The sequence below is a fragment of the Athene noctua genome, chromosome Z, assembly GCF_965140245.1.
Source record: "Athene noctua chromosome Z, bAthNoc1.hap1.1, whole genome shotgun sequence".
NCBI classification, from domain to species: domain Eukaryota; kingdom Metazoa; phylum Chordata; class Aves; order Strigiformes; family Strigidae; genus Athene; species Athene noctua.
This window is the reverse complement of record NC_134077.1, coordinates 43,245,588-43,259,945: the sequence shown is the minus strand read 5'-3', so window position 1 is coordinate 43,259,945 and position 14,358 is coordinate 43,245,588. Positions and strand designations below refer to the sequence as shown.

General features: G+C 39.5%; 1 protein-coding gene across 3 annotated transcripts in view; it reads left to right on the top strand.

Annotated features, from left to right (window-relative positions):
- The window catches only part of IDUA (alpha-L-iduronidase), a 47,710-nt gene that overhangs the window by 21,645 nt on the left and 11,707 nt on the right, over positions 1-14,358 (top strand). For 2 of the 3 annotated variants that reach the window (XM_074932848.1, XM_074932846.1), the window contains exons 3-6: positions 11,720-11,802; positions 12,407-12,514; positions 13,102-13,197; positions 13,765-13,967. In XM_074932848.1, coding sequence (XP_074788949.1) covers positions 11,720-11,802; positions 12,407-12,514; positions 13,102-13,197; positions 13,765-13,967 — 490 coding nt within the window. Of the gene's footprint in view, positions 1-11,719; positions 11,803-12,406; positions 12,519-13,101; positions 13,198-13,764; positions 13,968-14,358 lie in introns of all 3 variants that reach the window. The other variant, XM_074932847.1, reaches the window with a different exon arrangement.

Sequence of the window (14,358 nt, the reverse complement as noted above, 5' to 3'; positions counted from 1 at the left end):
AACAAATCGGGCACAAGGCCAGGACTCACAGTAACTATCTTCAGTTGGCCTACAAGCTAAGGGATGATGAGATGTGTATGTTTCTCAGCCAAGGAAGAACATGAACATGCATGCAATAAGAATCTGAGATGAGAGGTATGAGGCCTGAAAAAGGCCGTGTTGATCGATAGATAATGATGTTTCCTCCTTCCCTGATAGCAGGAGTGCTTGCAGGGTGGTCCAGTGCACAAGCATATATATCTATGTGCTTGTAAGGTTCTAACATTGTCTTTCATCCCAGCAAAAAGTTGTTTGCTGCTTTTTAAAAATAAAAAACCCCCATGAAAATTATGGAAATGAAACGTCAAAACACCAGCATGAGGGTGGAACAGAAAGGGAAGTGCATCTCACCTCTGTGATGCTAAACTAGTAATCGATTCTTAAAACTACTGACTGTTACCAAGAACTCAAACTTGGTGACAGTAGTTGTGACATTCTAATCCCCAAAGCTAAAGAAGGTCATTTAAGTCTTAGTAAAATCCTCTTTCTCACCCCTTACTGTAGAAAGTCTTGTCAAGCGTTCCTGTCCCTTTGCCATTCCCAGCGTAGCTCTTAGAATAAAAGGGAAGCATAATGAATTTTGCACACTCTAGTGTGTCTCTTTGGTCTTGTGCACCACAGAATAGAAAGTGCTTTTATTGCTTCTGTTAATTTCTTTTCAGGCCTGAAGTGTTTTTTTTCTGAAGATAAAGTGACGTAAACTCAGTCTCTCAAATTTGTCCTTCCATCCATTTTACTACCTAATTCTTAGAACCAAGAGTCATATTCTCTAATGACCTCTTAAAATGTGCACGCCAGTTGCTTCAGGACCAAAGTAAGCTTGCCTACTCTGTTCTCCTTTACAACATGTTTCCAGGATGTGGAAACTCTGCAACTTCTAGTATTTGCAGTCCTGGAATTTGCATAATAATTGTGTTTTGCCCCACTTAACATTTTTTTGAAAGAGACCTCTCTCCATTTCTCTCCAAAAGCACTTTTCCCAATATCAGGCTCCTAAGAATACTACAGGATGTTTAGGTTGTTACTTGACCCCTACCATACAGAGTTGTTTGTAACTTTGTTTTGCCTCAAGATAGCCTAAAAATCCTTCCAGAAGTTAGCCTAAAAATAACACTCCCAGAAGTTTTAAAATAAAGAAATTTTATTTTTTTTTTTTAATTTAATTTATTTAAAATTTTATTAAACTATAATTTTAAAATATGTGAATGCTCTTTAGGCACAGCACCATTCAAGTGAGGCTAAATACCTCTTGACGGGACAATTCTGTATGGGAAGAAAAGTTACAAAATGAAACAGTCTTGTATTCTGTCTCTGGGAGTTGTGAAAATAATCTAGTTTTGAAAAAACTACATTTTATGATGCACAAGCTTTACTTAACATACAGAAGTACTGACAGCAGAAGCTTTATCAGTGCTTTAATTTATGGAGATGCTAGTTCACATTCCATAGCATGAAGACATTCATTAAGGCTTCAGTCCAACAACAATTCTGAGTGGGAAGCTCCTGGTGTCCTGGTTGAGTTCCACTGACACCAACAGATCAGGAATAAGTTCTAAAAGGACTGCCTTTCCATGTCAGATGCTCTCAATATGCAAATGCTTGTGTATTTAAAAAACAATAGTGATGGGCCAGAATAACCAAAGGCATGCTACAATGAAACACAAGAATAGAAACTACATTGAAAAAAAAAAGACCACTGACCAGTAATTGAGAATTTACAGATGATTTTCCTTTGTGTGGCTTACTTATCCTTATGAACCAGATGCCTAGTATTAACTGGATTAAGAACTGCAAAAGATTAAAAGCAAAATCTACCTGAGGGTATTTATGAAATAAATGCTGTAGAGATAAAATATATTTGGCTTTGTTGACCATTTACTTGAAGATTTCAGAACAATTCACAACATTACTTCATACGATTAGTATCTGGTAACCAAATTATATACTTAAAAAAAATAATGTTACATTAATCATACAGGGAAGGTTAATCATAGAATCACAGTTGAAAGTGTTTGTTTACTGGGCTACAATCTATAACACCAAATCTTCAGAAGTGCAAATGTAATACCCCTGTTCTTCCTTCTGTGCAAGTGTTTGAAGTTTGTGAATTCAGTGAATTATAAAAAAACCTTAGGGTTAATATCTACATTATTTAAAATGCCCTCAAGCCTTAATTAGTCTACAGTTTACCTTCATGACGTAGCAGTCAGGTGATGTGCCTAAAAAGCACACATTTAGTTGCTATTTAATAGGAAAGATGGGAGCACTAAAAATAAGCATCCACTCTTTTAAAAGCCCCTATGTGCTGTGCCTAACTTTCCTTCTCTAGCTGAGGCAAGTGACCAGTGCAGCTGAAAATGATGTGTATATGGGAGGGGAGAGACATGTTATTGATTAGCTTTTCTAGGAAAAAAAAAAATAATCTTCTATACTCTCTGCTGCAGGAGAAACTCTGCGATCTGCAAAGTTCAGTGCAAATGTGTATATTCAAAACTGAGTAAGACTGTCCTTTACTATGGATCCCTCCTTCTGTTTCCCACTACAAACATAGAACCAATTGATTAGCACTTACCAAAGGCACAAAGTAGCTGCAGTAGTTCCACAACAGATTTCTTATCAGCACACAGTAGCACTGTTCCTCAGGAGCACAGTTTCTACAAGAGTAGCTTAGAAATTCTGTTGTGATATAGTTTGGGTCTGTCCAATGATATTACTCCAATGGTGTTTACAGTGAGATAACATAAATAAATAGTAGCATTGGAAAAACTCTTTGTCCTGTAGTGTAATCACAGGTAGAAGATAAGAATTAAATCATTACATTACAGGGACTGGTAATCTCTTCCTTCTTACTCATCTCTGCTATTCTGTTTTAATAGAGCCCGTTGCACTACGTGGAAATCGGGTAGGAGTGCAGTCCTGACTTAGCTTTAACAGCTTTAGTTTACTTCAAGACAAAAAAATACTCTAAGGTGTTAAATGGGATTAAGATAGGCAGTGTGTGGAACTGCTCTTAATACACAGTGTTGACCTGTCCCTAGTCATTAATGGAGTTGTGTCCTTTGAAAAAGGCTTTTTATTAAAATGCATCATGGAGGGGGCTTGTCTAGTAAATCTCATGTCTAGGAAGACTTTTCATACCTTCAGCTGCCATTGAGTGTAAAATATCTGAGCTTGTCTGCCTCATAAATGAAACAGCCTGTTGTTTCATTCCTAAACAGCTATAACCGTGGAACCAAAGCCCACTTATTGATTGGTTTAGGATGAACGTTACTACTAATATTTGTAAATCTTAGAGGCAGAATTAGTGTAGCAAGGAATACTGAAACATCTTCATCCATTCCTTGCATTTATGTGTAATCTTAACTGAATATGCAAAACCCGTTTCTATGTGCAAAGAAAATAGAGGATTTCTTACTTCATTGTGAGGTAAATTTTCATGTTTCGTTAGCACAGAACGTGATGGACTTTTACACTGAAAATAGGGGTATTTTTCATATTAGTGGAAGTTGTTTGGAATGGGGGAAGGAAGAAGAAAAATAGATTATACATGAACACAAAGACTATGGAGTGGAAGAGCTATTGCTACCATATTCAATAATATATCACTAGCCTAAACTGTAATGCCAAAACCAGGTTCAGAATAGAATTATCAGCTCTCAGTTTGGAGAGACATGTAGGTCTGCATGTCATTGAAAACTGTCTATAAATGCAATTGTGATTTTTACCTCCTTAATTGCAAGAGGGTTTGCTACATTTTATATTCAAGAGCCAAGAGCAGACACTGGCATGCCATTTAAAGAGCTGCTCTTTCTGTATTGGGTTGTAGTGCTCATTTGTCAGTTCTGATGTATTCAGAAACCACCCATCACAAAAATTCTGCAAGATTCATTCATCACATATTCCTTGTGCCTTTTCACCATCATAAGTTATTAAACATCGGTAAATTAAGAAATTAATTTGGTATTGTTTAGTGAAGACCTATTTTTTGTTTTGTATATAAATGATGTATTCGAGTTAGACCTACAGTTACCTATGGACAGGCAAGGATTGATACAGAAAGACACACCTGAAAGTACATCTGCATTGTTAACAGATCCAGGAGCAGCTGGACTTTATCAGACACCATGTGCTATCTGTACTTTAAACATAGAGAAGTACATCAGCTGGAAAGGCTAGCTGCAAATCTTCACACCTTCAATATTTAGCTCCATGTTCTTTTCTTAGATTTAGTTGTCCCATTACATGCTACTCAATGCATATCTCACCAAGTGGAAACAAGTTTTGAGAACCCTAAGATGGAAAAAATTAAACACCTGATAAAAGTAGCACACTGTGCATTAATGCAAAATCACAAGTCCAGTTAGAGCATGTGAGTGTAACCTGTGAGCAACCTGAGTGCTTGCAAGATGTACAAAGCAGACTAAGTAGAGCACTGTTGAATTTGATTCTTGTTACACACTTGGCAGCTTCATTCCAACTTCCTGTTGTGATATTACACAACAGTAAGCTATGTCCTGTGCTATATTTGGATTTACATACTATATTTCCACATATTTGGACTCTATTTCCACATAAAACTAATAGATAAAAGAATAGAAGGAGCATAAACAGAAAATAAAGATGTGAAGATGAAGGAGTGATAACAGTATGTGAAATGAAATCAGCCAAATATGTACCATTGAGACTCTACTGACAGTGCAGTATTAGGCTGGTTGCTTGAATTAGAATGCTGGATGCATGCTGAGAACAGTTCTGCTGCTGCTTTGAAAGAAAAGATCAGTGACAGCTTTTCCAGGCAGTGTCAGAAGGAGTTACGGGCTTGAAACAAGCTTGTTTTAGCACTTGGTCATCATTTCTCTTACTTATGCATCTGAAAAGGCACCCTTTAATCTTCATTTTGTATTTAGGCTCACTATCCCCTCTTTCCAAAACTTTTGCTTATAGATGACATTATTTAGACTTCCATCATCATGGACAGCATAAAACCATAACAAACATTTTCCTTGTAGCAATGTGTTACACAGGAAAAAAGCACTTCCCATACATCAAAGTCAATCAGAAAGAAAAGTGTCCTCTAGCAGCCCACCTCACAAATAGTGACTGACGCTACCTTTCAGTCACTGACCAGACCTTTAAATTTGTAGTGAAGAATCTATCAAAAAGCATTTTCTGCTGCTGGGTTTGCTTTATCATTATTTGATTACTTCCTTTTGTAAATGAATGTAGACATAACAGATCTCAAAAAGGGATCACAAGATCTCACAGCAGTCTGAATTATCCATGCCTAGATGATCTTATTGGATATGTTCACATGTCTGTAGAGACCAGATACTAAAATACCTTATGCCTTTGCCTAGATTTCTATGCTTTCGTATGCTGTTTCCCCTTTTACATCTTGAATTTCTTTTAAAATGGAGGAAGTGGAGGGGGGTGGGGAAGAGACACAACAGTCTAACAATATTTTCCTAGCAAGCTAACTCACCTCAGCACAGGAAGCTGTTGATGCTTTGTTTCTCTCTCTCTCTTCCCCCCACACACAGCATGCTCATTGCTGAAAGAAGGACTGAGACTGTGCTCACAAAAGCAGGCTGAGTAAGAAATGGAAAGTCATAGGCCGTGATTAGCATCAGCTTGAAAGCATTCATTGTTTGCTTGCATTTCTATGCATGTAAGTTTTAGCCAGATGACAACAAGGATTTTGTGAGTTGCTTTGCAAGGTAAAGCTTAAATAATGCTGATTTCAAAGAGGAAAGAAGCTAATTAAGATGCTGTATAAATCAGTCAATTCTATTTTTAAGTATTTAAAAAAAGAAGAGTATTCAGCTGAATGCACAGCCTCCTGGCTGGGTTGTAGAAGAGGCAGTGATTTCCAATAAATAACAGATGTTGTATTTTGTATTTTTGATGCCAGTTTGTTCCTAAACCACAAAGATTCATTCCCATCCTTCTTTTTGCGCATGTATCATGCTGGTTGGTTGTGTGGATGGATTAGCTATGACAGGCTGTGACATCAGCAAGGGCTGGTTGCTGCCTGGCTGTGTGATTTTGTAATGCATCCTCCCGTTATTGCTGGGCTGACTCATTCACACTGTAGAGTGAGTGAATTATGCATAGTATGGGCCCAGCATGGACTGAAGTGTTAAGCATTGTGCTTCTGTGCAGAAACTGCCATAAGTGTAAAGCAGGTAGATTTTCACACACCACTTACACAAATTATACAGCTGAGAAGCATATGCAGTATTAATGCTAATAAATAAATCTGGAAGTGATGAAATATGCTAGTTCTTTAGTGTGGATGGAGTAGTCTTTGGCCTTCCAACTTTGAAAAAGTCTCTGAATGAGGTTTTTGGTCTGCAAAGTGTGTGTGGAAAGCACAGGCTGTATTTTTCTGGGGGACTGCCAGGGAGGAAGAATCAGTGTTAATGAATGTGCAAAAGGTCAAGTGATTGTCGTTATTTTGGGATATGGGGATTTCATGGAAGGGAGCTGATTTACCATACCTATAATTATCATAGGAAGCGAGAGTGAGTGGAGCAAGAACATGGTAGAAGCAGCTGTGGTGTGAATGAGTGCTGTACTGTCAGCTTCCACTGAATTCAAAAGGGGGAATTGTTGTTTTTTAAAAATGGAGGAGCCTGCTCATCTCATAGTTATTCATTAATGATCTTGTGTTTAAACCTGAAGTACCAATCTGGTAGGGTTTTTCTGGTTGACACTGAGGAAACCTGGAGCAGTAACTGCTGAGAAGGCAGTCTCTGGAAAGGTGAATGCTAATGAGGGCTATTCTGCCCTTCATATACTCTGAGGTATCATTTCCACAGTGCTCATAGTCCATTAGGACTTGCTTTTAAGGTCTGGAGGTTTTTTAAGTATTCAGCAGAACAAGAAGCTTATGTAGCCAGTTGATGGGTTTGGGGCAAGCAAGGTCTTTGTAACAGCCTGAACTTTAAACTGGCTTCATTAAATTCCTCATAGCTGCAAAAGTAAGCAAAAAACAAGGAGGCAGGATCCTTTTGTGTTGTAAGAGGGACTTGGAGGGCAACAGGTTGCCCTCTTGGAAAAGATAAACTTGCTGACTTTTCCTGTCCAGAGCTTTTGACCTTCATCTTGAAGATGCTGTGCTCTCAGCTTACGTGCTTCACTGTCACTTCAACAGCTTGGTCTCCTGGCTAAAGAAATAAGACAGTTACTTCTGAAGACAGTTCCTTCTAGAGGAGCTGGTAGCAAGAGTTTGAACTAGTGTGTTTTATTGGTGTTTGTTCCTACATCTTTCCAGTGAACATCTGGCTTTGGACACTGAACTCCTCTCTAGGCTAGACAGGCACTGTGTCTGTTCTGGAGTGTTATGATCCCTAAAATGGCATCACGGACTCTAGAAAGGCAGTAAGCAATTCCATGGGATGCTGTATCTAAGGATACTCCTGATAGTAGTCACCTACTACAATAGGTGTTTACTTTTGATTTACTCTTGAGAGGGGGAATTTAATTATCATGCATATTTACACTCATCAGTAACTGTGTTACCATTGGTCCACATCCTGGCACCATGGCCAAGGTATGTTTGCAGGAACTGGCTTACAAGGCTGGACAAAAATGGTCTGGCACAGAGCCAAGCATCTCTATCAAATGAATAGTGTTATGTAGTACAATAATTTTCTCAGCAGGCATTATAGTAAGGTAGTATTTTAGACTGCACTTTCACTTCTCTCTAAGGCAATAACCCAGAAAACATCCCATGGAGCAGGGTCTTTTTTGGGTGGCGCCCTCATGGAGTCCACCTTTCAAGCCTGAGGTCAGCCAATACCCTGCTGAAAAATTTTGTTTACTGTTAAGGTGTCATTTGCACTTCTCCTCTGCCAACACCTTGTGTCATTTTTCTGTACCTATTTCGTCGCTGCACTTGCCGCTAGGCAAGCAGTCTTTCCCAGCAGAAGCTCCCAGTGAGAATGTAAGCAGGCTAATTTAGGGAGTGGTGTTAGCTAGGCACTGTGACCAATCTACAAGAAGAGAGGCAGTTCTCAGACACCGGTGAAAGCAAGCCAGATTATGGTAGGTTCTGATTTGTGTGGTAACTGTATCCACCAGAAATACAAAGGGAGGCCACACTAGCTGAGTGAGAATGTCAGCATGAGAAAGGCACTACTCCAGTATATAGATATTTCCTGATCATATCAATCCTAGCCTAGACAAAGCTCTCTTCAGTAGAACAGCATTGTTGATTGTTACCCTATACGTTACCTTTGCATTCCTAAATGGGCTGTGACCTACTAACAGGGGTCAGCCACAAGGCTTTCTATCCCAGGAAATTTTGTTCAGTACATTACCGTAAAGTTTGATAAAGTTAGCTTGACGTGTTATCAGAGATTCAATACTTGACTGAAGATTACCTCGTAATGGAAACACTCCCTGCCTGCGTTTTTCTTGCTTTCTTCTCTGTAGATAAGATACTTGGTCCAATGTCTGTGTGTGCACTTGCTTTCCAGAGCATGCAACTATATTCCTGGACATGATCAACCTGGGGTGAAAGAGAAACAGCAGAAACACAGGACAGAGGCTGTAGCTGTAGGCTAAGGGAGCAGTATTCACAACTGTGCTAATTGGAGCAGATCTGGCTGTGGTGCAGGGTGTTGACAGCCCTCCCAATAGATTAAGTTTGTGAATGGGAGTAGGCTGAAAGTGGCATGGGTAAGAAGCAGAGCACGATTATCTTTACACCACTTTGTCAAGCTATCCAGTAGCTAGCTGCCTATGTGCCTGAATTTCCCTCCGTACTGGGAAGAAGCTTACTCCAGTAAAGGGAGGCAGTGGAAAGCTCTTAACATGGGTCTATAACCTTTGACTCAGCAGAGGATGGCCCACAAAGCAAGCCTTTCCAAGGAAGAGAGCCACAAGATTTTGTGACAGCCAGCAGACTCTGCTCCATACTCATCACTGCTCTTCATGTTCACAGCAGAGCTGTTGCTCTCAAGAGGCAGAACATACAAATGTGTCTGGATCTGAGACCACCACAAAGACTGGAAAGACACCTCACCAGCAGGCAGCAGTCTCTGGAGTATAGCAGCCTCAGGCCTGGGGGTTATAAGGCAATTGGTGCCAGAATGGCAGTAAATGTGCTTTAATGTAGTTGCTTGTTATGACTGAAGATGAGGAAGGCCTTATCTGACGAGTCTCCCAGAAAAAGGCCAGTTGAGGAGCATTTGAAAGCCAGGCACAGACAGGACAGTGATCGCTGCTCCACATCAGAAATACCCAATACCACACAATGAACAATCCCAGCCTGGCAAGCACTCAAATGAAACGACGTTTCCTTTGGACATAGCCTTCTGTGTGTTCATAAGTGAAGATGGTGTCTATAAAACATGACTTAAGGGCAGAGAGATCAGAAGAGGAGCAGGGAAATAAAAGGTAGAAGACTGTAAAGGTCTGTGAGCTTACTATCAAGGGCCCAGTGATAGGTATGTGATGCTGCACCAGCGGGTCCTAGGTCAGACATACAAAACTGTTTTGAACAACTTTGACAATGTGACATGAATTTGTCTTGGGTCAGGGATTTACCTTGTCACATGCCTTTAACAGTTTTGATCTGGTCTTCAGTGTCCTAAAATTGTATTTATAGCACTCCTGGTAACAGCTTGACAGTTGAGCCAATCTTCCTCATGCAGAATGTTTGTAAGTAGTACCAGCTTGTGAGGTTCCTGCTGTGCCTCACATGTGGCAGTCAGCATGGCTTCTAGACACCTCATGGCATGCAACCATGCAACCCAAATTCTAATGATCCTGTATAGCATCAATTATAAAAAAGTGCATCACTTTCACATCAGAAAAATAGTATGGGTAAACATAAGATCAAGATCTGAGAAACTGTCAATCCTAGCAGTCAAATAATCATTTTATTAATAGGAACATACAGCCTAATCAATTTGCAAACAAGAAAAGATTCTCATAAAGGGACAGATCAGCCAAAGGATGTAATGAAGTGCCTCTACACTTGCACAGGATCTCATGTACTGTCACTTCAGTCATGTAGCAGTGGCATTCTGTTTCAAATGTTTTACTTAATTGATACAGGAGGAAGAATGTAGATGTGCTGGGATCTTAAGTGTACATATATCAGATAGAAGGTCTTATTTACCCATATGTTTTTACTTAGTACTATGTACACCTTAGCCGGGAGTCAGGAAGACACTACTTCCTTTGCTATTATCTAAATGGTATTATTAAGGTTTTACTAGATAGTAGAGTTAATCATTCTTATGGTCACTGACTGTAAGTGTGCAGGTAAGCAAATATTTCAATAGAACACAGGGTACAACTGGAAATAGTTAACGGATCTGAGGGAGCATAGCTACCTTTTGCAACAAAATATTTGTCTTTGAACTTTGGAATAGGACTGTGAGACTTTTTTTTTTTTTTTTAATCTCTATCTAAGCCAGAAAAGAACCCTGGTTCCAAATGGCCATTCTTTAGTTCAACAGTAACTTTGAAAATACTCTTATGGATACTAAAGTAAATAAATGTCTTTCTGCTATTTGCTTTGTTCACAGCTGCACCATTTGACTCTGGCAGGAACTGCAAGCCCATCAGTAGTGGCAGACTTGACAATTTCTATCATAGTGATAGGACATACTTTAAAAAAGAAAAGCCAGGTTCGGATCTTTGGTAAAAGAGCGTGATTGTGCTGGGGCTAAGATTGTGTGCTTGATTACACCACAGGAGGAGCTGGTACAGCGGATATGGTTTCTGTTATATCTGGTTTGCGTGTCCTGTTTTCCTTTTCTAGATCATAGTCAGAAATGCTGATGTCTTCTTTATTCACTAGGTAATTCTGTCAGCTCTTCTTAGTTTTCTGAGAACTTCAGGACTGCTATTACAGGTTCTTGACTGAAACCTTCCCTTGGCAAGAAAGCACAGAGGAAGAGCCTCAGTCTAAGAGGCTCAGAAATGCATGGGAAGGTGAAGAAGGAAACAAGAGGGGAATCTCAGCACGGAGCCCAGCATTGATCTGCTGACTGCCCCATTCTCACATTTTATCCTGTGTGCGCAGCATGCCTTGCTAGCACTGATCAGTTATAGGAATTGTAAGTGATTGTCTCTTCCCCTTCCATCATACCTAGGACATTACATCTGCAGTCCACTCGTACAGCTTTCCATCCAAGCAGAGGCAAGGTGCCTAGGAATGAGTAGGCAAGAGAGCAGAGGCAGAGCTCAGGCTGCACTGTACCATAGAAATTAGGTGTAGTTCTCTGTCAAGGCTGAAGAAATAAGCTTCGAGAGGTGCTAACAAGACCTTGATCAGCCTTCCTATATGATCAGGGCTGGACTGATCTCAAAGGTGCTTACAAAGCCTTACTTTATATTTTTTTTTCACTAGATACCAGGTAAGAAAAGCCTTTCAGGAATTCGAAGCTGTTAAAAACTCAAGCAAGCAAGCAAGTTCATTATTTTGCTTCTATTGCTGCTGCTGAAATAGGAAAAGGGTATGGATTGGACAAGAAACATGACTTGATTATGGTGAACACCTGTTACTTTAGAGGAAGGATGTTTTTGTATGATTCCAAGAACCCTAGTTATATGTAGATTTTGAGAACCAAAAGAATGCAGCCATCTGACCCATTATCTACAACCAAATGCCACTTCTGCCATATTTACATGTGTACTTTATCTTACCTGTATGCTTCAGAGTGATGAATGGGAAACTTCACTACAATTTTACTGCCTTGGATAACCTTATGGATCGCCTGTGGGAAAATAAGCTAATTCCAGGTAAGGGCAGCTCCCTACCTCCACAACTTGCTACATCTGTTTGCCCATGTTGTACAATCATCAGAAAATTCTTAGAGAGCTTTGCCAAAGCTGATTTTGATAAAAATTATTTCTTTTCCTACTTGTCTTTACCTCATGTCCATCTAAATGTAAACAGTGTGAGCAAAACGCTATTACTGCAGTTAACACAAATGGCTTTATATTACTTTCAACAACATTTTGAGGTGTATGAATTGGGAAATGAGATCTCTTGAAGAGGAGAAAACTTTGTACCCATTAACATATACCTAAAAGGGCCAGAGAACCAGATACTCAGGGTATAGATTCTTTTGTATTTCTGAAAATATCCACTGTTTAAAGTTCCCTCTGAGTCCTGAATTTAGGAGGGTAAGTATTAGTAGTGATTACTATAGTCATTAGTAAGTGTGAGCAATCTCAAATCTGCAGTATTCCTGGTGGGGACATGTAGAAACAGGAAAGAAAGCCCATTTAGTCATGCTTCTTCGTTAACAAGTTTGTTTCAGATAATGCAATAACTCCTTCATAAATCAAAAGGAGATAGCATTCACCAAAAAAGGAGACCAATCTTTTGTGTCTTTTTTAGGATTTGAATTGATGGGGAATCCATCAGGATACTTTTTAGATTTTGAAGATAAAGAACAGTTAATAAGGTGGAGAAACTTGATTACACTTCTGGCCAGCAGATATATAGGTAAGTTAAGCCCTGTTATTTATTCTGTTGTAATCACTTCTAACTACCTCAGAAGTTCTGTATATTCTGATCAGTTTCAAGACCCTGGATTTCAGCACAGAACAGGAAAAAACACCTGCCAGAACAGACAATTGCATAATAGCCCTTTGTTTTTGATCGGTGACCAACATCCTGAATAAGTAGTGTGTTCTGTGTAGCATGTTTGGCCTGTCTCTGAGGACTGACTTCTAACTTTGTTATGTTGTTGTGGTTGTAAACCACCAGCTTCTCACATGCCAACTTCAAATACCTCTAAAGAGACAGAAACCTCAACCTGAATTAAAGCTAGGTGAGTGCCCTAACCACAAGGCTCTAATTCATATCACCTCCCTCTCGCCTTTCATCTTTTTCGAATATTGCTGCATTTCATTGAAAATGAGAGATAATTTTGAAACTACCAAAATCACAGTTCCCTTATTGTTAAAAATAGGTAATATTTATACCCTGGTTTACCAGCAGCCCTATTTGATAGGATTGTCTGGATCAGTGCTTAATTGATCAAATGGTCTGAATATGCAGCACAGTGATAAATGAGACCTCTCCCACAGATAGGTATGGATTGGAGCATGTTGCTAAATGGAATTTTGAAACATGGAATGAACCAGACCACCACGACTTTGACAATGTGTCTATGACAGTAAAAGGTGAGCATGTTTTGGAGCAGTTGCAAGTGTTGTGAAGTGAGACAGGTGTGTGGGGTAGGTGGAGGGGTGAGAGTAAGAAAGGAGAGATGTTAGCAAAGAAATAAGGTAGATAGGAGTGATAAGGAATGTGAAAAGTATATCTATTCTGTTTCACTGAAGTCATGTTACTGACTACACTTTGTTCCAGCTTGGACATCAGTATAAATACAGGGATAGTAGAACAGGGAAAACAGAACAGCAGTTACATGAAGAAGATGCAGTTCGTTATTTAGACATGAAGTAAGGTTACTGGGCATAAGTGGGTGAAGGGTGGAGTAAGGGGAAAACTGTTCATTGGTAGATGCTTGCTTTGGGAACATGTCCTCACAAGACCTTTGGAAGAACCTTGTGAAGGCAGCTGAGGTTTTGACATCTTCTCATGTTCTCGGTGCATAGGAAAGAGTCGTCTTAGTTTGTGACGTGCTGCTAATAAATGCAATAATAGAATTATAACATCTTCCTGTAGTTCTAGATCAAGATTCTGATTTGAGTTATCGTCTCTGATATGTGCATTGGTTTGAACTTCAGGGTTTCTCAACTATTATGATGCATGTTCAGAAGGATTAAGAGCAGCTAGTCCTCTACTAAAATTTGGAGGGCCTGGAGATTCCTTCCACCCCTTACCCAAGTCACCCATATGCTGGAGTCTTCTCTGTCATTGCTACAATGGGACCAACTTCTTCACAGGGGAGACTGGTGTAAGGCTGGACTACATCTCTCTCCATAAGAAGGTCAGTCCAAAATTTCTATTTAAGGCTGTTTTCTTAATCTGTTCAATCCAAGGTGGTTTTTTTTTTTTCATTTATTCTTTTTTTTAAAATTTATTTTACTCTGGTTTATGAAGTTGATTTCCAGATGAGTGTCGAGCCTATAGCAGGAAGTATGACTACCTATTCTAACAAAACCTTGAAGATGTTCAGTTGCAAGACTTCAACTCTACTAAATTTGCCTTTTCATAATTACCAGGGGGAAACAACTTCTCTGCCTCTATTCTATTTTATATTCTAGGAGGAGCTCATGCAAACAGCACATGCTGTAATGGATTAAGTAAAAATACTCTCTGGCCCACAGCTCCTCAGGGACTCTAGGAACATGTTTTCATAATGTGTTTATGTCTGTATG